General features: G+C 36.5%; 1 protein-coding gene across 6 annotated transcripts in view; it reads right to left on the minus strand.

The window, feature by feature from the left end:
• Window positions 1-24,773, minus strand: part of CLOCK (clock circadian regulator) — a 123,840-nt gene that overhangs the window by 45,469 nt on the left and 53,598 nt on the right. For 4 of the 6 annotated variants that reach the window (XM_017875110.1, XM_017875111.1, XM_017875112.1 and 1 more), the window contains 5 exons: window positions 18,664-18,755; window positions 11,245-11,334; window positions 8,451-8,510; window positions 7,623-7,771; window positions 4,814-4,905 (listed from right to left, as the gene is read on the minus strand). In XM_017875110.1, the coding sequence (XP_017730599.1) occupies window positions 4,814-4,905; window positions 7,623-7,771; window positions 8,451-8,510; window positions 11,245-11,291 (348 nt within the window). In that variant the 5' untranslated portion in view covers window positions 11,292-11,334; window positions 18,664-18,755. Of the gene's footprint in view, window positions 1-4,813; window positions 4,906-7,622; window positions 7,772-8,450; window positions 8,511-11,244; window positions 11,335-15,230; window positions 15,420-18,663; window positions 18,756-24,773 lie in introns of those variants that run through there. The other 2 variants (XM_017875115.1, XM_017875113.1) reach the window with 2 other exon arrangements.

The raw sequence follows: 24,773 nt of genomic DNA on the forward strand, positions 1-24,773 counted from the left end.
CAATAGAAGATTTTAGGGCAGGGAGCTGTGCTTCAATAAGAGTAGTGTGGAAGCAGAGTGTTAAATGGATTTAGAGGGAAAAGAAAATTCAGTTAGGAAAATCATAGTGGCTTTTGGAATAATTAAGTTAATGGGAATCTCAACGAAATCAGTAGTATTAGGAATAAAGAAAGTACTTTGAGCAAGCATTGAGAAATGTGAAGCTCAATTTCAGAAGAGAAGTCATAGCAGGGAGTATAAGACTTAATAAAAAAGCAATTTTGTACTTTATACACTACAATGTATTTTCATTTAAGAATCCTAGGCACAGAAGTGACAGCTGAAGAAATGAGATCTACAAAAGACAAATCCTGGAAGAATTATCTACATATAAGGGATGAGGAAGAGAAAAAGGCCAGAGAAAATAACAGAGAAAGCTGGGTGCAGTGGCTTACGCCTGTGACAGGAAGCCAATTTGGAAGCCAAGGCGGGAAGATCACTAGAACCCAGGAGTTTGAGACCAGCCTGAGCAACATGGCAAAACCTTGTCTCTGAAAGAAAATTTAAAAATTAACCAAGTATGGTGGCACATGCCTATGGTCCCAGCTGCTTGGGAGGCTGAGGTGAGATCACTTGAGCCCAGGAAGCAGAGGCTGCAATGAGCCATGATCATGTCACAGCACTCCAGTCTGGGCAACAGTGAGACCCTGCCTCAAAATAGTAATAAAAATTAAAATTACAAAAAAGAAAATTATGATAAAGACAGAATACGCTGTCATCAAGGAATCAATTGAAGAGAGAATGACAACGTGAAGAGGAGAGGAATGGTTTGGTATAAAATGAGACAAAATAAAGAATAAGAATGAGAAATGAATTTTGGTGATTTTCAAAAAGTTGTGTTAACAGGAAGGCAAGTCAGACTACAATGAGTTTAAAAATGAGTACAAAATCAGAAGGCTATTACAAGTCATTCATTCATGAACTTTAGAAGGAAAGAAAAAGGCAAACAGTTCTAAGGGGGTGAAGTATCAAGAGAAGGCATTTAAAAAAAGAGCAAGTATATTTGTAGTCAAAGGGAAAGGAAGATCCAGTGGAGAAGAAGTAGAAGATACATAGCGGAAAAGATACTACAAGAGGGATTCTTCTATTAAAATGGTTAGCACACTAATCTCTTAATTTCTTGTTTAATTAAATGGCTCTCGAAAAGGATAGTGACCTCTGGTAGGAACCATGTATATCTTATTAATCCTTATATCTGCAGCACTAGTGTAACACAAGTACTTGCAGTATATAATTTATAGAGCTGGGGGTTACAGTAGCCTTCCCTAACTCTACATAATTGATGAATATATAGAAAATGGTACCCTCCCCCATGTCCCCTTTTTTTGGGAAAGAGATCTGGATATCACAAAGAACTTATTTTGAGTAGATGCCTATCTTTTAGAATGGCTCAAACAAATCCAGTCTTTGCTAATATAGAAGTAGACATCTTGTCATTCGAGCAAACTCATGAATTATTTTTTTCAACCCTTTAGTACCATAATGCCAGTATTATTTCATAATAGGGTCAAAAGCAGACAACTGTTTGCCAGGCTCACGCCTGTAATCCCAGCACTTTGGGAGGTCAAGGCAGGTGAATCACCTGAGATCAAGTTCGAGATCAGCCTGGCCAACATGGTAAACCCTCGTCTCTACTAAAAATAAAAAAAATCGCTGGGCGTGGTGACACATGCCTGTAATCCCAGCCACTTGGGACGCTAAAGCGGCAGAATCACTTGAATCTGGGAGACAGAGGTTGCAGTGGGCAGATCATGCCACTGCACTCCAGCCTGGGCAACTGAGTAAGACTCCGTCTCCAAAAAAAAAAAAAAAAGAGAGAGAGACAGTGTTCCTCAATTTCCCCATCTGAAAGCAAGAAACGGATACTAGTGTTTACTTCATAGGAGTGTTATAAGGATTCAATGAGCTAATACATAAAAATTATTCACTTATTTTTTTGATTTAAAGTACAGGTTTAAATGTTTATATTTATACTCTAACAAATTTTCATATAGTAACATTTCTGCTGAATACATAAAGAATTAATCACACACAATTAACTGTCCCATCTAAAATACAAACAGAAAAATAACTCAATTTGCCAAATACCTTGCTTCAGACTTGAGATGTGGCCATAATCTATTTATACAGGCATACCTTGTTTTATTGTGCTTTGCTTTATTGAACTTCAGTTTCTGGGTTGTGTTTTGCTTTTTGTTTTTTTACAAAGTGAAGGTTTGTAGCAACTTTGGGTCAAGCAAGTCTATCAGCATCATTTTTTTCAATAGCATATGTTCACGTTGTGTCTCGTGCCACATTTTGGTAATTCTTGCATTATTTCAAACTTTTCCCATTATTACTATATCTGTAATGGTGATTCGCCCACATAAGACGGCGAACTTAAATGTTGTGTGTGCTCTGACTGCTCCACCAAATCACTGGCCATTCCCCCATCCCTCTCCCTCTCCTTGGAGATCCCCATTCCGAGACACACAACAATATTGAAATTAGGCCAATTAATAACTCTACAATGGCCTTTAAGTATTCAAGTGAAAGGAAGAGTCCCTCATCTCTGACTTTAAATCAAAAGTTAGATGTGATTAAGCTTAGTGAGGAAGGCATGTTGAAAACTGAGACAGGCCAAAAGTTAGACCTCTTGCAACCAAACAAGTAGCAAAGTTGTGAATGAAAAAGAAAAGTTTTAGCAACTACATGTATGCTAAGAAAGTGAAACAGCCTTATTCCTGATATGGAGAAAGTCTGAGTGTTCTGTATAGATGATCAAATCAGCCACAACATTCCCTTAAGCCAAAGCTTAATCCAGAGCAAGGCCTTAATTGTCTTCAATTCTGTGAAGGCAGAGAGGGGTAAGGAAACTACAGAAGAAAAGTTCGAAGTGAACAGAGGTTGATTCATGAGGTAACATAAAAGTACAAGGTGAAGCAGCAAGTGCTGATGTAGAAGCTACAGCAAGTGATCCGGGAGACCTAGGTAAGATCATTGATGAAGGTGGCTACACTACATACCAGAGTTTCAATGCAGATGAAACAGCCTTCTATTGGCAGAAGATGCCATTACAACTTTCAAAGTTGGAAAAGAGAAGCGGCCGGGCGCGGTGGCTCAAGCCTGTAATCCCAGCACTTTGGGAGGCCGAGACGGGCGGATCACGAGGTCAGTAGATCGAGACCATCCTGGCTAACACGGTGAAACCCCGTCTCTACTAAAATACAAAAAACTAGCCGGGCGCGGTGGCGGGCGCCTGTAGTCCCAGCTACTCGGAGGCTGAGGCGGGAGAATGGCGGGAACCCGGGAGGCGGAGCTTGCAGTGAGCCGAGATCGCGCCACTGCACTCCAGCCTGGGCGACACAGCGAGACTCTGTCTCAAAAAAAAAAAAAAAGAGAAGCTAAAGCTGGCTTCAAAGCTTCAAAACACAAGCTAACTGTCTTGTCAGGGGCAAATGCAGCTGGTGACTTCTAAGTTGAAGCCAATATTCATTTGCCATTCTAAAAGTCCCAAAGCCCTTAAGAAGTATGCCCTATAAATAGAGCAACAAACCCTGGATAACAGGACATCTGATGACAGCACATCTATTGACAACATGGTTTACTGAATATTTAAAGCCCACTGTTGAGACCTACTGGTCAGAAAAATAGATTTCTTTCAAAATACTATTACTCACTGACAATGTACTTGGTTGCCCAGAGTGCTGATGGAGATGTACAAGGAGATTAATGTTGTTTTCATGCCTGCTAACACAACACCCATTCTGCAGCCCATGGGTTAAGGAATAATTCTGACTTTCAAGTCTTATTTAAGAAATACATTTCACAAGGCTACAGCTCCCACAGATAGTGATTCCTGTGATGGAACTGGGCAAAGTCAACTGAAAACCTTCTGGAAAGAATTCACCCTTCTAGATGGCATGAGAACATTTGTGATTCATGGGAGAAGGACAAAATATCAACATTAACGAGAGTTAAGAAGAAGTTGATTCTAACCCTTGTGGATAACTTTTGAGGGGGTCAACGTGTCAGTGGTGGAAGTAACTGCAGATGTGGTGGAAATAGCAAGAGAATTAGAATTAGAAGTGCAGTCTGAAGATGTGACTGACTGCTGCAATCTCCTAATAAACCTGAACTGATGAGGAGTTGCTCCACTGATGAGTAAAGAAAGTGGTTTCTTGAGATCGACTCTACTCCTGATGAAGATGTGAATATTGTTGACAAGACAGCAAAGGATACAGAATATTACATAAACTTAGTTGACAGAGCAGCAGCAGGGGTTGAGAGTACTGACTGTAATTTTGAAAGAAGTTCTACTCTGGGTAAAATGCTATCAAATAGCATTGTACGTTACAGAGAAATCTTCTTATAAGGAAGAATCAATCGATGTGGCAAACTTCATTGCTGACTATTTGAAGAAATTGCCACAGCCATCCCAACCTACAGCAACCATCACCCTGATCAGTTAGTAGCCACTGACACTGAGGCAATACCTTCCACCAGCAAAAAGATTGAGACTTGCTGAAGGCTCAGGTGATTGTTAGAATTTTTTAGCAATAAAATATTTTTAAATTTAGGTATGATCAATTTTTTTTATATAATGCTATTACACACCTAATAGACTACAGGGAAACAAAACAATTCATGTGACTCATTTTATTGAAATATTAGCTTTATTGCAGTGGTCTGGAACTCAACTCGCAATATTGCCAAGGTACACATGTATATTAAGTCACCTGGTGATTTCTTTTTTGAGGAAAACAAAACTTTCAAAAATTAAATCTGGACATACCTCTAACATTAATTGTGTAAACTCTTCATTACTAAGGAATGTAGGTTTCCAGTCCTGTCGAATTTCACTAGCATCTGACTGTGCAGTGATTTCTGTAAACAGATTGACATATTAGTGGCATACTCCAACCACCGGAGGAGTACAAAAGTCCTACAAGTTGTCTTCTCTCTTCCCAGTCTAATTAAAGCATTAACATTTATTGAGTAGATATCAAAAGGTCCAGGTTTTGGTACGATGAAATATTTGAGACAACGTGGCAAGTTATCTCCTTGGATTTGGTCTCTTGGGGATACCAGTCTCTTTAGTTTTTCTCTTGGCACTCTGTTACGTTGCTGATGGGCCTGAGATTACATCCTATTTGACACAAGGACCAAACAAGATTTTTGCTCCAAGAATTTTGAAGACATTCTTTTTTTCCTTTTCCTTCCCTTGGCATTCAAATAGCAATGTCTAGAGCAGCATTAGGGAAATTAGCTGAAAAAGGCCAAAGAGGTCACTCGGTTTGCTTTCAATACAGAAGGCCTTAGCTGCCTACTGCTGGACAAAAAGCTTTTTCCCAATCTTAAGTGCTCCATCTTAATTAATCAAAGAGACTAAATTAATATTTTGCACAAAAACTTTACTACAGTAATATTCCCACAGTGATTTTTCTTAGTGTCCTCTTTGTACAATAGTAGATAGCTGGTCAAAAATTTGGAGATCCCTGCTGTGGGACATATATTTGTAACAATTATTACTATTTTATTTCACTACATACTTCTAATGGATTTAGTTATGAAAAAGCTATTAATAAATGATGAAACCTAGTAACACATTTTTTCTATTTTTAAATGCAGACATATTAAAACAAGCAGGCAGAATAAAATCTATGTCATAGACCATATTCTACAAAATATACTCTACTTTGTAGTAAGTATAAGCTAAATTCTGATTTTATCATCAGATACAGAAATACAGCATTCTGTCTAATAAGTTAGCATATTAGAAATGCCTGTAGTGAAATATGAAGAGTAACTAAGAAGTATAGCTACTAAATGTATGGAAAATAGTGCTTTTAAAATTCGTATCAATTATATACATTTGGGAAAAGGATTTAAACCCACAAATCCAATCAAGTTTCATTAAACATAGGCTTATTTTAGGATGATATGTATATAAAATCCTTTCACCTTAACAGAAATACTACTTTTGTGAGAATTATGTATCTGATTTTGAAAAAACAAATTACCTAATGCCAAAATTCATCCTCTATTGTCAGGGGGAAATATATGCATTTCATTTCATTCAACAATCATTTATTGAACTCCTAGTATTTTCGGACTGATTTCAATGAGTGTGCCATTTAACAGTCACTGAGGTTAGTGAGATACTATTCGTAGAGGTAAAATGTAATGATAGTGGTGGCAATAAATATTGACACATTTACAAAAGAATCAACAGAATTTGGCAACTGTGATATGGCGCTAAGGAAGATGAAAAAAAATCCTAAAATTTTTTCAGGTTTAAGTCTTAGGTGACTAAAAGGACGGTAGTATAAAAATGAAAAAAGGCAAGTTAAGAGGAAAGAGGTAACTTGACACAATGAAAATAAATTCAATTTTAGATGCACTGAGTTTGAGGACATGCAAAAGAACGATCTAGAAGTTATCTGGAAATACATGGGTAAAATGTTTGCATCTAAAAATAGAAATCTGGTAGTTTAATAGAGACACAATAGCTGAAGCTATGGAATGAGATAAGCAAGAGAGAGAGTGTACAGAAAGCAAGAGAACAAGGATAAGACTTAGGAATGTCACATTTAGAGGGTAGAAAAAGAGGGAAGAAGTTAGTTTCAGTTAGAAAAGGGGAGGTGAAAGTACAATATAAGGGAAGCCCAAGGGAGGAAGGATAAAAATTTCCAGTGCTGTAGAGATGCAGAAGAAGATGAGGTATAAGAAAAAGCTATTGCTTTATTGGGGATAGGAAGGTAATGTCATAAGTGAAATTAACAAAAACAGTTTCAACGAGTGGTGGAACATAAACCAGTCTGGTAAGGCATTACCAACTGAGCTAGGCAGAAGTAAAACAGAGGCACTAATTACTAACTGTCCTGAGTTTTACAGTTTCATTCGCATTTGAAAAAGGAAATTTCCTTCTACAGGTTTTTTTTTTTTTTTAATCTATTATCTGTTACCAAAATACTTAATATTCTTTAAATTTTCTTTTCATGACTCATTTGTCAAGATGATTTTCTTCTATTAACAAATACTTTATTTTATAGTGTTGATTTACTAGATATACATTGAAAAAACCTTTTAAAATGGCATATAAGAACTTTATATTATCTAGCTTTTTCCTTTCTTTCAAATACACCCATAATTTTCCAACACAAACATGCTTCAGTGACAATGAAGTCTCCCTGCTTCTCTGCTTTTGCACATATTCCCTTTGTGTGACATGCTGTCTTCCTTAATCTAAAAGACTCAGTTGAAAATCAACTATTTTAAAGTCTCCCTGATATACTCTTTCCTGTGTTTTGCTGCAGTTTACAAGCACTACTCATATTTGTAATTATGTGCTTACATGTTTGTCTGCCCTGGCTTGACTTGAAATTCAGGACTGTTACCCTGCATCATGAGGATTTATCATGTAGTCGGCATGGAATAAATGTTTGTTGAATGAAAGAATGAACATATTAGGAAATCTTTTAAAATGCAATTGATTTCTCTCTCTTAAAAAAGCCAAGGAAGCATCCAATCTTAAGCATCTCTGCCAAGATTCTAACTAATGCTTTGAGAGTCTGTTCCATCATACAAAGTTAAAAATTTACCTTTATGTTTTCGTAAAAAATCAATGCTCTTCTGCAGAACAGTGGATTTGTCCATCTTTCTAGCATTACCAGGAAGCATGGATCCCAGTTCTTTAATGAGAACATTAAATTGATCTCTACGTTTCTTTTCAGATTTGTTTCTAGATACTCTGATGAAATGAAAACATGCATTTTCAAACAATCCATTTAATTACACAAGTAGTTTAATACAATGTTAACTGAGACATGACACAGCACGTACTTCTATCAACATAGATGGTAACAAGTATCTCCCAGGTTACCAACAATATACAGTTAATTTGCAATAATTTTTCAGCTTAGTTTATTATTAAAGAAAATTTTACAAATCATGCATTTGACATACATGTTTTTACGACAAATGCCAATAAGAAAAACTGCATTCAAATCACAGGTTTTATTTAATCTAATACTTCCAATGACTGTTAACTTATATGGTTATTATAAATACATGTGCTAAATGAATAATGACTGCTATTCTATGTGAAGCAGTAACCAGTAAACAAAGAGCTATTGAGAAAAATAAACTTGATTATTTATAAAACAATCATTTTATGATACCTGTAATTATCTGCTTTGGGAAGTCAGATTTTCTAATTCAGTTTCTGTTTAAGCAAAGCATAATACTTTTCCAAAAGGTCAGAAGATATTTAATTTATAAACTACATACCAATATTCTAAGTTCTTCCACCTTCCTAATATATCTAAACTCCTAAAGCAGATAGCTTTTGGAAATCATTAATTCACTATTTATTTACCATTATATTTATTATTCACTTATTTACTATTTTACATCTCTAATCAAACTACCTTTTTGCTTTGTCCTTGTCATCTTCTTCCACCAACCCATCAAAAATACTACTGTCATCTCTAAAAGAAAGCAGATAGAGAAAATAAGAGCAGACTCGCTAAGCCACAGCAATACTAAAATGACATGTAAATCAATTCAGTTACACCCTAGAATTTTTGTAAAGTTAATGGATTATAAAATTCAAACTACTAACCTATTTCCTAGTAAACATTCGAAAATCAAAATTCAGTAATAATTATATTTTTAAGTTTATTATATATATAAATTGTAAAAGTATTTATACTTAGCTATATTATGAACACATTATGCTAAACAAGAATTTAACCAGTTTAAATATCTTGTTTCAAACTTTTAGTAATCAGTAAAACTTACAGAAAGTCGGTGTTTGCCATTATATAAAATTATTTTTGTTAACTGTAACAGCGTAATTTAAATTTCTTATTTACTTTATAAAACCACAAATTACTCATAAACATCAAAATCTAATGCATTAACTTATATTAACACATTTCATTCATTTACTAATTCATTTGGCAACTATGTATTAGCACTCACGTGCTCTGTTCTGAACATGTTTAGTAAACAACGAACAAGACATTTAGCTGCTTTCCTACACTTTTTCCTTTTTTTTTTCTTTCTGGAGACAGTGTCTTACTCTGCTGCCCAGGCTAGAGTGCAGTTGCATGAACATGACTCACTGCAGCCTCAGCCTCCTGGGTTTAAGAAGTTCTCCTGCCTCAGCCTCCTGAGTAGCTGGGACCACAGGTACATGCCACCATGACCGGCTAGTTTTTAAAAATTTTTGTAGAGACAGGGTCTTGCTATGTTGACCAGGCTGGTCCTAAATTCCTGGGCTCAAATGACCTTCCCACCTCAGCCTCCCAAAGTGTGATTACAGGTGTGAGCTGCCATATCCATCCTTATTTTCCAGTAGATAGAAACAAGTATAAAAATGGGTGATGAGTTTTAATTTTTTTTAAAGGGGTAATGTTTTAGTTACTAGAGTCTGAGTGGTTAGTGGGGGACATGGTGAGCTAGGATCTAAGTGACAATAAGGGGCTGGCTATGGGAAGATGTAAGGAAAGACCATTCCTAAAAAATAAAATCAAGCGCACTGGTGGCTAACTCAACCCTAGGAGCAATATTAAAGTCTCTGCTGATTTATGAGGTTTTATATAAATTCACTATTCACTCCTTTAGCCACACCTTTCTATGGCCTATAAAGGCCTATGTGCTATAAAATGGGGTCACTATTGAGATCACCTGTAACACTTGTATCATGGTGGAGGTGTATGTATGAACTTTGGGGATTCCATGTATGCCCTGAAATTTATTAAAAATTTTTGTATGTACATGAATTTTCTGAGGACAGAGTTCCTAACTTTCATGACATTCAGAGATAAGGAACCCATATTAATAATCACTGCTTTATGTCTGAAAACACTAATGTCATCCCTAGATGTCATACTATCTAGAATGGGAAAAGCATAATGCCAAATTCATATTTTATCTGTCAAAGGCAGTGAAGAAATATCCTTTCCAAGGAAAAGACTATCATTAATTCCACCTGTAACTATGGCACAGTTCAAAGCTATGGCCATGGGGCAGGCAGGCCTCTTTAAGGAAGTTTCTGGCTCCTCAGACCTTAAGTTCTGGTGTAGTATATATCTTTACTATTTAGCTCATAGAAAGGGAGAAAAGTTGTCCCCAGATGTCAAAAGTCACTTCTGTGTACAAGTCTATGTGCAAAACTCTTCAAGAATCCCCAATGGATGGAGCACCCAGAACAGTGCAATAAAAGCATAACAACTTTAATGTCCAAACCAACACAAGTAAAAATTCCAGATATCTTACTAGCTATGTGACTTTAAACAATTATTTAACCTCTCAGACCTACAGTTTTCTTATCTGTAAAATCTTATGTAATTATTGAGGTTAAATAACATATAAAAAAGTATTCTGTACATTTGCTGTCAAAGAGTAAATGCTTTAAAAATGTTATTGGATTATATCAAATTTAAGATATTATTGACTATTAAGATCACCACTATTTTATGTGCCCTTAAGAAAGAAAAAAAGAGTGCTACCAATTAAATTATGATAAGAGATGCTAAAATGTAAAAAACAAAGACAACTTAAAGTCTTTTCTTTTCTACTTTTACTTTAAGTTCCGGGGTATATGTGCAGGTTTTTCACATGGGTAGACTGCGTGTCGCTGAGGTTTCGTGTACCAATGATATTACCACCTAAGTAGTGACCACAGTACCCAATAGTTTTTTTAACCCTCTCTGCCCCCTTCTACCCTCCTCCAAAAATTTCAAGTATTAAAATCAAAGGAATATGGAGAGTTACCCTTTTCCCAAGAGTAAGATGTAAAGATTACAATTTTAACTAATGAAATCCTAATTATAGTTACCTCTTATCAGTCACAAATGCTAAGATGCTTGAAGGGATGAAGTTAGATTAGAAGAAAAAGGACTCTAGACGGTTCCAAGGAAACATCTGCAACTGTCAGAATTTCCTTCAGAGCAGCTATGACCAAATCACTCAAAATTACAGGTCAGGACTCATTTAAAACACACAAGCCATATGTTTCTGACTTTGGCTCTAGAAAAATATTGATATACCTTACTTACTTTTTTACACTATATTTGTTTAATACAGAAACTGAATGCAACAGTAATTATGTTTAGGCATAAAACTGCTTCTATCAATTTCATATAGACCATCATTTTAACAGTGCATTTTAAAATAACTATATATAACTTAAAATAAGAGTCTTCAAAAACATACCTGTCAACAATCGAGCTCATTTTACTACAGCTTACGGTAAACAACATAACATACTACGTTTTCGTCTTGTAGTAGACATTTGTACTTCTCCTTATGTGAAGAGAAAAATAAATGGTCATTAGTTTTCTAAAAATCTTATTTCCACAAAGTTATCCTGAGAAATACTATATGTTATCACAGAGACTTCAAAACATTTTGTTTGTACTGAAGACTAGAACATTATTTTCAAGCAAATACCTATGGCTGAGGTACATTTGAGGCTTTTTCTCCCCTCCTAAAAAACAACTACAAGAAAAAAAGTAATTCAGGCTCGTATTAACTTTCTCTTTACTACCAATCAAAATAAAACAGACATTCTCAATATTCAGTATATATTTGACTATATAACTACAAATACTCTGTAACAACACCATCTATTCAGCAATAAACATTTTTTGAGGCCGGGCGCAGTGGCTCAAGCCTGTAATCCCAGGCACTTTGGGAGGCCGAGACTGGGTGGATCACGAGATCAGGAGATCGAGGACCATCCTGGCTAACACCGTGAAACCCCGGTCTCTACGTTAAAAAAGAATACAAAAAACCAGCGGGCGAGGTGGCAGGCGCCTGTAGTCCCAGCTACTCGGGAGGTGAGGCAGGAGAATGGTGTAAAACCCGGGAGGCGGAGCTTGCCAGTGAGCTGAGATCCGGCCACTGCACTCCAGGCCTGGGGATAGAGCGAGGGACTCCATCCAAAAAAAAAAAAAAAAAAAAAAAAAAAAAAAAAACACATTTGTTGAAAGCCTATTTTCTGCTAAACAGTACAGCAGGCTTTGAGTACACAACAGTGAAAGACACATTTCCTGTAGGAAAAACTGCAATTGAGCAGGAAGATAGATATCTAAATAATTATAGTAAGAGGTATAATGAAGGTATATACTGTGTAATGCTACCACTGGGCAAGGAACAATTATGTGTACCCATGGCAATTAGAGGGGGGACACGAGGAAATATTCTTCATGACAGTAAGTCTGTCAGGAGTCAAGATTCTTTTTAATGCAAATATGGTACAGGGATGGGCAGCATCACCATCCTCTGAGAGCTTGTTTTCAAAGGCAAAATCTTGGGCCCTATCCCAGCCTTAACAACCAGAATCTACATTTTCACAAGGGCTCCATGTGATAATGTATGACCACTTAAGTTTGAGAAGCAACAAGCTGAAGGACAGAAACAGGTAATAGGTGAAAGAATTTTAAGCTACAGGAATGGCAATTTTAAAGGCACAGGCCTTAGTGAGACAAAAGAATATCGTATTTGAGAAATTAGGAGGTTTAGCATTTTCCTTATGAAAAACCTGGCATGTTACAATTTAAAGTTTTAATTATGAGACCATAAAGTGAGAATACAAGTGGTAAACTGGCAAAGGCAAGTCAAATACAGGACAGTCTTACTATAGTCTCATACCAAATTGAAGGAAGTAAAACTTACTGCTTTCAAGCTGGATCACAAGCCTAAAATTTGTCTCTCTATATTCTACAGGTTGAGTATCCCTAATCTGAAAACCTGAATAGCAAAATGCTCCAAAATCTGAAAGCTTTTGAGCATCAACAAAATGTTCAACATTCAAAGGAAATGCACATGGGAGCATTTCTAAACCAAAGAAGATTAAAGATATTACAAGAACATGAGATTCTAAACATTCGGTCACTGTTTTTAAATGCACCTTCATGAGAGGAAAGGAGAATAACCCTGGTAACACTGCTGCATTGCCTGTATGGTTACGGCTGCAGAAGAAGAACTGTGAGAGGCTGAGAATATTTTTTTTTCTTTTTGTTTTTGAGATGGGGTCTTACTCTGTTGCCCAGGCTGGAGTGCTGTGGCATGATCATAGCTCACTGCTGCCTTGAAATCCTGGGCTCAAGCAATCCTGCCACTTCAGCCTCCTGACTAGCTGGGATTACAGGTACTCGCTACCATACCCAGGACTAAGAGTTTTTAAAAGAAAATGAGTGGCAGAGTCAAAGATAGAAATAATAAAATAAAAAGAACTAACGCCAGAATGAAATGTTGTGATTTCAAGTGTCTGAGGTAGTATCAGCAGATGGAACACAGAACTACAGAATTTTAGAGGTAGAAGAGAATTTAAAGACCACCTAAGTACATCCCTCTGGTCCAACAGACATATTTATCTTCATGGTAAAAACTGAGGCCGATTCTATCACTAGAACAAGAATAGTAAAAAAGTAACAGGGCAAATTTCAGTGAATTAAAAAAGAATTGTTAACAGTAAAAAGTTTAAAAGGCCAGATCTGAGCCTTTTAAGGCACCCAGTAAGCCATCATCAGTATGGCTTAATTATCAAAAGGTAGAAAATAAGACAAACTACCAAAAAAAGGGCGGACGGCGGGGGCGGGGAACTGGCAACGCCAAGAATTAAGGGTTATACTACAGGAAGAGCCTTGCTGACTGCGAAAAGGGTGAATCTAATACAGTTTAGAAGATACAGGCTGATGCTTCATTAGGCTGTTTAACTACTGTTGTTAACAATATTCTTCTAAAAATTATTTGTCTAGCTAATAGAACGTAAAATCTCTCTTTTTTTGAGACAGGGTCTCCCTCTGTGGTCCAGGCCGGAGTGCAGTGGCGCGATGTCAGCTCATTGCAACCTCCGCCTCCCAGGTTCAAGCGATTATCCTGCCTCAGCCTCCTCAGTAGCTGGGATTAGAGGCACACACCACCAAAAGCCAGCTAATTTTTGTATTTTTAGTAGAAATGAGGTTTCACCATATTGGTCAGGTTGGTCTCGAACTCCTGAACTCTGGTGATCTGCCCGCCTCAGCCTCCCAAAGTGCTGGGATTACAGGCTTGAGCCACCGTGACCGTTCAGATATATCTCTTAACAGTCGAGCACAAGATCTTCATCTTTTCAGTCAATTGACAGACACACTTTACTTACACGAAAGGGAAAGGAATAAGTAAAATAGGCTGGACATGTACCCTAAAATAAATGTTAGAAGATTTCCCTAAACTTTTTAAAATGGTGTCAAATTAACTTTAGCGACAAACTGGTAAGGTGGAACAGCCAAACTATTTTGTTTGCAGACTACTGCAGGTCCCATGCTTTCAATTCAGAAAGAGACTAGCTAGAGTCACACTCGTCCATGGTGTGCAGTCTAAGGATACAGATGCCATGCCACTTCCCTACACAAGCTGAAGTGGAATGTCAAACATATAATCTAATATAGAATAAATTTCATTATTTTTTAAGTTCGACATGATTAGACCACAATGATAGGCAATGTCTTTAAAAGGCTCGGTTGCAGTTACTGGAATCCAAAATTCACCAGTTACATTTAAAATAACGAAAATAATGTAACTGGATTGTTTGTAACACAAAGGATAAATGCTTGAGGGGATATCCCATTTTACATGATGTGATTGTTACATACTGCATGTCTTTATCAAAAAATCTCATGTACCTTATAAATATATATACTAGGTACCCACATAAATTCAAATTAAAATTAAAAATTCCAAAAAACAAAGTTCCCCAATTATAAAGGATCAAGTTACAGCTAGGAATCGAATGCTCCTTTACTTAAGCAACTTGAGATTAGAGTTATCTGGTGATATGACTTCCCAGCTCAGCATGCATCACATTACTATTTTATTCATACACATGCACACTTCCCCAATTTCTCAGTATCGTAATTTTGGTTAGGTGGTTATATTTGGAGTTAACATCATTTTGACTCTGTAAATGCCAATTCAGAGCTGAGCCATAGAGTATACTATAATTACTTTTCCTTTTGAGTTTTTCCTAGAGTTACCGTTTTGTTGTTTACCTAGTTTTGTTTATACTTACTACCAACTTAGCTACAAATTCTTCCCTGTCTAAATCTACTATTTCTTCAAACACATTACACATTCTACCAATTTCACCTTCTCACAGTGGTATCACTAGAAATCTCCCAACCTGTTTCTACTGGGACTGGAAACTATCTACTAACCTGAGGACCAGCTGCCTTCTTGTGACCATTATTCATCATCATCCTGGTGATTCCCTGGGTCTCTAGTTAGGTCATATTCCCTGTTAACTTGTATCCTATGCCTTCACCTTTTTTAGTTTACTTCTTTATTTTTGTTGAGTAATTCCTCCAGTAACTGCCTAAGAAAGGGGACATGACAGGTAAATTTTTTTAAGACTTCAAAAGTCTAAAACTGTCATTAGTCTATCCTTAATCAATAGTTTAGTTGGATACTGAATACCTGGTTGAAAATCACTTTTCCCTCTGAATACTGAAGTCTTCACTATCTTCTAGCTTCCAGTGTGGTGTCAAGAAGTGCAAAGCCATTCTGATTACTGATAAAGGATTACATCCTTTATCAGTAAAATAATGCGACCTGCTATTTATTTCACTCTGGAAGTTCCCTTGTTTCCTAAAGTTGAACAGTGATGTGCCCTGTTTTGGCTTGTTTTTGTATCTGTACTGGTCACTCAACAGGCTTTTCCTAACTGGTAACTAATTCTGGAGAGTTTTCTTGAGTCGTTCTCTATTCTTTGTTTTTCTCCTCTATCTCCTCTCTCTCCTTCTGGAGCACTTATTTGAATATTGGAGATCCTGGACAGTTGTAATTTTCTTATTTTTTCTCTATCATAATTTTCCATCACTTTGGCTTTCTGCTCTACTTTCAATAGATCACTTTATTTTTCAACCCTTCCAATGAGTTTTTCATTTCTAATTTCATTTCTTACTGTTTCTCGTTCATATTTCATGGATATAGCATCCCTCTTAACTTTATCTAAGGTTTGTGTTTAATTTTCACCTGCCTAACTGCTCTCCATTTCCCCTAACTTGGTGTTTTACCTTTTGGTTTGGCCTTTATCTTGCACATAAGAGGTTTTTCCTCAGATGTCTACTGATCTCTGAGCATGAACTCATATTTAAGGGTAAGCACTAAAAAAACTGAAGCTCTGTGTGATACAGCTTGCTGACTGTTAACTTTATTGTAGGGTTATCAGGTTGAAATATTGATTTGGGGAATTCTCAATGTCAGAATCTTTAGATCTTTTCTTTTAAGATGATTATAATTCAGAGAAAAGAATTATTTATCTTCTCAACTCTTGCCTGAAGAGTATAAAAACCTGGTACCCTGGGTTCTTAATCCTTCCATTTTAACATGTTACCCCATTCTCAGCCATGTTTGTGGCTCCTTTATTTTATTCTTACTAGGGAATAAATCTCCTGACTTCTGCTAAGATAGGAAAAAGGTGGCTGCCTTGGTTCCAAAGCTAAGAAAAGGACCCATGGAATATAATCACGTCTTAAATAGATTTGCACAAATTATCCTGTTTTAGTTCCACCATAACTCATATTTCCAGAAACAGTGTTTTCAATTCAAGAAAATTATAGAGGTTCTATAGTGTCAAGAAGTTTTGTTTCTCAGCTTTCCCACAGTGGGCTTAGGATCCTGGGATTTGCAAGAAAGTTACTATGCTCCCTCGCTCCCTCTTGCTTTTCAGTCCCAAATTTTGTTGCTATTGTTTCTTCTCCAATCTCTCTGTCCTGTGAAGTTAATGTTTTTTGTAAGACTCTTTTTACTTTAGCTTCAGTGAGGTCTCAAGAGAAAATAAAATTTAATTGTATTGTTTGCCACCTCTAACCAGCAGTTTCCCATATTCTTTCTTCATCACTCTTAATTAGGCTTTCATCTCTACCACTCCACTCAAATTGCTCACTCTTAGTATCCAAAATCTCCATATTGCCAAGTCTAATAATGGCTGTTTATTCTCTATTTGACCATTAAGTAATACGTGATGTAGATGACCACTTCTGCATTTATTAAGTACTTTCTTTTCTTGGTTCCAGTGACAGAATATTCTCCTGCTTTTCTACTCATCTTGCTGGCTGCTCCTTCTCCTCTAATTAATACTGGCATGTGCCAGGGCTGAATCCTTCTCAATCTGTATACACTTCCTAGATAAATCGCACTTCTACATACCAGTGACTCCCAAATCCACACCCCTAGAATACACTGTCAAATGCAGTCAGATATCCAACTGCTTTTTAGACATTTCTACAGATTTTAAAGGTGTCCAAAATGCCATATACTTACAACACTTAACGTTCTTCTGTAAATTTGCTTCTCTCCCAGGTTTTTATTTTGTTTTGTTTTTATTATACTTTTAAGTTCTAGGGTACATGTGCACAACGTGGAGGTTTGTTACACAGGTATACATGTGCCATGTTGGTGTGCTGCACCCATTAACTCATCATTTACATTAGGTGTATCTCCTAATGCTATCCCTCCCCACTCCTCCAACCCCATGACAGGCCCTGCTGTGTGATGTTCCCTACCCTGTGTCCAAGTGTTCTCACTTTTCAATTCCCACCTATGAGTGAGAACACGCAGTGTTTGGTTTTCTGTCCTTGCAATAGTTTGTGAAGAATGATGGTTTCCAGCTTCATCCATGTTCCTACAAAGGACATGAAAGTATCCTTTTTTATGGCTGCATAGTATTCCATGGTGTATATGTGCCACATTTTCTTAATCTAGTCTGTCACTGATGGGCATTTGACTCCCAGGTTTTTTTCCCCAACCTGATCTCCATATACTCTCTCCATCATTTACTATATTCCAGTCACATTACGCTCTTTATGTTCCTCAAACATTTCACTATCTTTCTTATTCTCACTACCTATAAAGCTATTCTCTCAGATCTTCACACAGCTGGCTCCTTTTGCCATTCAGATCTCAACTAAAATTCCTCTTTTTCAATTAGGCTATCTCTGACTGCCTAATGAAAGCAGTCACCAGTCTCTACCACATTATCCTTTTTTTGTATGTGTAAGACAAGGTCTCACTCTGTCTCCCAGGCTGGATGCAGTGGTGCAACCACAGCTCACTGTAGCCTCAACCTCCTAGGCTCAAGCCCTCCTGCCTCAGCCTCCCAAGTAGCTGGGATCACAGGCATACACCATTATGCCCAGCTAATTTCTAAATTTTTGGTGGAGACGGGGTCTTACTATGTTGCCCAGGCTGGTATCAAACTTCTAGGCTCACGCAATCCTCCCACCTTAGCCTCCCAAACTGCTAAGATTACAGGCACAAGCCACTGTGCCCAACCTTACACTATCCATTTTAATTCTCTGCACAGTACAAACCACAAATTTCTCACTTGTGTATTACTTGTCTTCCTCTAGAAGGCAGTTTTCACGACAGCAGGGATAGCTTCTGTCTTGTTCATCACTGAATCCCCAGTATCTAAAGTAATTATCGGAACATAGCCGGTACTACATTTGGTGGTAAATTAACACACATAAAATTTTTTTTTTAATTAAACTTTCCTTAAATTAGTGTGTCAAAATAGTTCATGGATTTCTTTTATTTTTCTGGAAAAATATCATTTTATGATGCATTCTAAGATGCACCTTTCTTTACCTTTTGTACTCTTTGGATCTTTTAAACTGATTCTTCAGGAAACTCTAAGTTCAAGGTACTGTTCTATATGACCAACTGTAAGTCTCAGAATTCTGTTTAAACAAGAAAAAATGTTAGATTTATTCAACTTACATAGAAGTTTATCATTAAAAGGGTTTTAAAATGATTTTAAACATAAAATTTAGAACTGTCACAAAATGTATATAACTAATAAATTCTATAAATTATTTCCAAAAGAAAACAAAATTACTTAAAACATCATGAATAAACTAAAACAACCACTTAATTCTGGTATGGAAGTTAAAATGTAAAAGTATTAAAAAACTGTAACTATAAAAACATCAATGAGTATACAATATAAAAGGATAAAATTGTGACATCAATAACAAGGGGAGAGTGAGGGAGTTAAATTTTTATATGCAATTGAAGTTAGATTGTCATAAGCTTAGGATTGACTGTTTTAACTGTAAGGTGTTTTCATATATAAGCCCCACGGTAATCACATGTGAGGATTCACACAAGAAAATGCTAAGGGAGTCAAAGCACAACTACACTAAAAAAATAAAATAAATAAATAAATAAATAAATAATAAATAATAAATTAGAAAAGAAACATAGAGAAAAACAGGAGGAAAGGAAAAGAGGGACAATAGCACTACAAGAAAGACAGAAAGCAAGCCCTTTTCTATCAGTAACTACTGTAAACGTAAATGGATTAAACTCCTCAATTGAAATACACAGAGTGGCTGAACGGATTAAAAAAAAAAAGATCTAACTACATGTTGTCTGCAAGATTCACCTCAGATTTAAGAACAGAAGCTGAAAGTGAAAGAATGGAAAAATATATCCCATGCAAATGGCAGCCTAAAGAGTATGAGTGACCATACTTAGATAAAATACATGTTAAGTCAAATACAAGAGACAAGAGTCAATTCATTAGGAAGATATAGCAATTATAAATATATACATACCCAACATCAGAGGACCCAAATATATTAAGCAAACATCAATAGAACTGAAGGGAGAAATAGCAGATGCAATAGCAGCAGGAGATGTCAATATCCCACTTTCAATAATGGACAGATAATCCAAGAGAAATCAAGAAGGAAAGCATCGACTTAAACAGTGTATCAGTACAGTCATCCTTCATTATCGGAGATGGACCGGTTCCAGGAACCCCCACCAAATATTAGCATCAAAATCTGCAGATGTTTAAGTCCCTTATATAAAATGATGTAGTATTTGCATATAACCTATGTGCCTCCTCCCCTATACTTTAAATAATCTCTAGATTACTTATAATGCATAATACAATGTAAATACGATGTAAATAGGTGCTATACTATATATATTTTTTAATTTTTATTATTTGTAAATGGTTTTATTCTCTAAATATTTTTATCCACAGTTGGTTGAATCCACAGATGTGGAACCTTCAGATACAGAAGGCCAACTGTACAGACCAAATGGACCTAACAGACATACACAAAACATTCCACACAATAACAGCAGAATACACAGTATTCTCAAGTACACAGAGAACGTTCTCTAGGACAGATCACCTAACAAGTCACAGAACAAGTTTTAACAAATTTAAGGTTGAATTATACTAAGTATCTTCTCTGATCACAGTGAAATGAAAACAGAAATCAGTATCAGAAGGAAAACGAGAAAATTCATAAGCAGATGAAATTTAAACACACTGTTGAATAACCAAAGAGTCAAGGAAGACATCAAAAGAGAAATCAGAAAACATCTTGAGACAAACGAAAACACAACATACCAAAATGTATGGGATGCAGCAAAAGTGTTCTGACAGGGAATCTTATTTCAGTCAATGTCTGCATTAAAAATGAAGAAAGATTCCTGGTGTGCTAAAAAAAAAAAAATAAAATAAAATAAAAAAAATATCTCAAACAACCTAACTTTACACCTCAAAGAACTAGAAAAAGAACAAAGCCCACAGAGAGCAGAAGGAAGGAAATATGATTAGAGTAGAAATAAAACAGTGAATAGGAAAAACAACAACAAAACAAAACAAAACCTAAGAGTTGTTTCTTTGAAAAGACTAACAAAATTGACAAACCTTTAGCTACACTAGGAATAAGAGAAGACTCAAAATCAGAAATAAGGGGAGAAATTACAACTGACATCACAGAAATAAAAAGGCATTTTTTTTTTAGACAACTCAATAAATATACACCAACAAATTAGATAACCTAGAAAAAATGGATAAATTCCCAGAAATATGCCATCTACCACCAAGGCTGAATCATGAATAGAAATCTGAACAGAGTTCATAGCAGCTTTATTCGTAACGGTCTAAAACTAGAAACAATCCAGATTTCATTGACAGTACAATGGATAAACAAAATGTGGTATTCACATAATGGAATGCTATATAACAAAGAGAAGACTACATGCAACAGCACAGATGACTTTACAAGAGAGTACATAGTTTTTTTAAGAATAGACAAATTAATCGATAATAAAAGTCAGAATGATAAAATAAAAAAAGAAAATCTGGGCAGACATGTATAACTTGTAATTATATTGAATCAAAAACTTTCCAACAAAGAAAAGCCCAGGACCATATACACGACTTCACTGAAGAATTCTACCAAACAGTGAAAGAATGAATACCAATCCCCCTCAAATGCTTCCAACAAACTGAAAAGGGAACACTTTCAAACTCTTTATGAAGCCAGCATTATGCTGATATCAAAGCCAAAGACACCATAAGAAAAAAACTACAGACAATATTTCTGATTAATATTGATGAAAAATTCTTAACAACATACTAGCAATCCAAACGAAACAGTAAATTAAAAGGATTATTCAACATGACCAAGTGGTATTTATCTCTGGGATCTGAGCAAGGTTCAACATATATTAATAAAACCAATCCATGTGCTACATACCACATTAACAAAATAAAGGATAAAAATCATATTAGGGATCTCAATTGATGCAGAAAAAGCATTTAGCAAACTCCAATGCCCATTCATGCTTTTAAAAAAAACACCATTCAACAAACTAGGAATAGAAGGAATTTATAAACCAGGAAAAGGAGGAATTTCTCTTTCTTAAAAAACAAATTGGTTTGAAAATTATGCCCTTGACCCAGTAATTTCACTTTGAGAAATAAGAAAATAATCAAAGATGCCTCTAAACTTTTATATTCATTGAGTTATTATTAAAAATAATAAAGCTAGGCCAGTTACAGTGGCTCACGCCTATAATCCTAGCACTTTGGGAGGCCGAGGCAGGTAGATCACTTGAGGTCAGGGTGGACCAGCCTGGCTAATATGGTGAAACCCCATCTCTACTACAAATACAAAAATTAGCTGGGCATGGTGGCACACACCTGTAATCCCAGTTACTCGGGAGGGTGAGGCAGGAGAATCGCTTGAACCCAAGCCGAGGTTGCAGTGAGCTCAGATAGCGCCACTGCACTCTGGCCTGGGTGACAGAGCGAGATTCTGTCTCCAAAAAAATAAAAAATGAAATAAAAATAGTAAAGTTAGGACAAATTTAAATGTCCAACTGCATTAACAGTGGCATGAAAAGATATCAGACATAAACCTGAATATACCAAAAGTATCAACTGTGATTGCTCCTAGGTAGTTTATGGATGGTGTTTTTTTGTTCCTTCTTTAGTACTTTCTAAAATTTCTCAAATGAACATGCATTACTTTTATAATCAGAAAACTTAAGTGCTGCATTTTTTTTCTTTTTCTTTTAACTGTCCAATACTAGAGGCCTAGTTATACATCAGGAGGCTAATAAGATAAAACACAACCTGTTATCTATTCCAGAGAACAAAAACTTAAGTAACAGAGACTATTTTCTATGTTCTAGTCATTTAAAAGAAAAAAAAGTTTCATCTAGTAATAATTTGAAAATTATTAATTAAAAATGGCTAACTCAGAATTTCAATTTTAAAAATTAAAACTATAGTTTTTCCCTACCTAATAACCATACTGACCCACTGACTATTTTGAATTTAGTTGTTAAATCTGATACCACAGGTATTCGGGAACTGACGGCTATAACGTTAATTAAAAGTGAGTCTTGAATTTAATGGACTGTATAATACAAAACCAAGCCAACCTTAACTAGTTATACCATTATGAAAAATTCTCACTGCTCTGCAGTATTACTGATCTTATATAAATGAAAGATAATTATTTCCTAAGAGAAAATATCTTACTGCAAAAAGGCCCAAATATTCTAATACTTAGATTCGTTGTTAATGTACGAGGAAAAATGAAATTAAACAGTAGTTCTCAATTTATTCAATACTGAAAGTATTAGCCAACTCTACAACCAATATAAGGTACTGGCAAAATAAAACACATATTTGGTTTTACAGCTATCTCTACGATCAATTTAAATTTGAAAACTGACCTGTAAGAATAACAATCACATCCCAAACCATTCTGGGGGGGTGGGTGGTTAAATTTACTTTTTTAAAAATTATTTTTAATTTTATTATTATACTTTAAGTTCTAGGGTACATACGCACAACGTGCAGGTTTGTTACTTATGTTTACATGTGCCATGTTGATGTGCTGCACCCATTAACTTGTCATTTACATTAGGTATATCTTCTAATACTATCGCTATCCCTCCCCGCTCCCCCCACCCCACGACAGGCCCCGGTGTGTGATGTTCCCCACCCTGTGTCCAAGTGTTCTCATTGTCCAAACCAGTTTTATGAGCCAAACCTCTTAGAGCCAGAGAGGATTCTGGCTCAAGACAAACATCAACTGATACTATAACTCTAGCCTGCTGAATGTCAAGATGTGAGATATTCACTAAACCTCATTAAATAAACAAAAACGAATAAATTAATATTGTCCTTAGTAGGACAATACTATTCCAATGACTCAACTAATATATATATATATTATATATTACAAAACATATATATATATTTTTGAGACGAAGTCTTGCTCTGTCACCTAGGCTGGAGTGCAGTGGTGCAATCTCGGGTCGCTGTAAGCTCCGCCTCCCCGGTTCACGCCATTCTCCTGCCTCAGTCTGCCAAGTAGCTGGGACTACAGGTGCCCACCACCATGTCCAGCTAATTTGTTCTATTTTTAGTAAAGACGGGGTTTCACCCTGTTAGCCAGGATGGACTCAATCTCCTGACCTCGTGATCTGCCCGCCTCTGCCTCAGCCTCCCAAAGTGCTGGGATTACAGGCGTGAGCCACTGCACCCAGCCCCTAATATATATTTTTCAAGTAATGTCTGAGCTTTGTATTCATGTAATAGACTGATCTTGCCCAGAGAGTACAGGAGCACCTTATCCCCTTTTCAGAGATAAGACTGAGGCCTACATCTGTCCTCAGCCTCAAGTAAGCCCCACATAAAACCTGAAGGTGGAGGGAGAGCGCAAGCCTCAGAATGAATTTCACATGTAATCAGGTACCATAAACCTGAAGCTATACCACTCTACACCTGGCCTTCATCCTAACACCAGCAGGAAGAAAGAGGGAGCCCTGTGGTAGGCAGAATAACAGCCTCTGAGGAATGTCCATTCCCTCCTCCCTGGACCCTATGAAGATGTTACCTCACGTGGCAAAAAAGGACCCTGCAGATGTGATTAAGGGTAAGGATCTTGAGATGTGGAGATTATCCTGCATTATCCAAGTGGGGTCCAAAATAATCATGTGAGTTCTTAAGAGCGAAGGACCTTTCCTAGCTGTGGTTTGATATACCAGAAAGAAGGGTCAAAAAGATGCCAAGTTAAAGGCATAAGAATGATACAATGGACTATAGGGACTCGGGGGGAAGGGTGGGAGGGGGGACGAGGGATAAAAGACCATACATTGGGAACAGTGCTCAAGTGATGGGTGCACCAAAATCTCAGAAATCACCGCTAAGGAACTTATCCATGTAACCAAACACACCCTATTCCCCCAAAACCTACTGAAATAATAATTCTTTTAAAAAGATGAGACAGAAGACCGGTGATTTCTGCATTTTCAACTGAGGTACTGGGGTCATCTCACTAGGGAGTGCCGGACAATCGGTGCTGGTCAGCTGCTGCAGCCTGACCAGCGAGAGCTGAAGCAGGGCGAGGCATCGCCTCACCTGGAAG

This window comes from Rhinopithecus bieti, unplaced genomic scaffold (assembly GCF_001698545.2).
Source record: "Rhinopithecus bieti isolate Rb0 unplaced genomic scaffold, ASM169854v2 scaffold_7212, whole genome shotgun sequence".
NCBI lineage: Eukaryota > Metazoa > Chordata > Mammalia > Primates > Cercopithecidae > Rhinopithecus > Rhinopithecus bieti.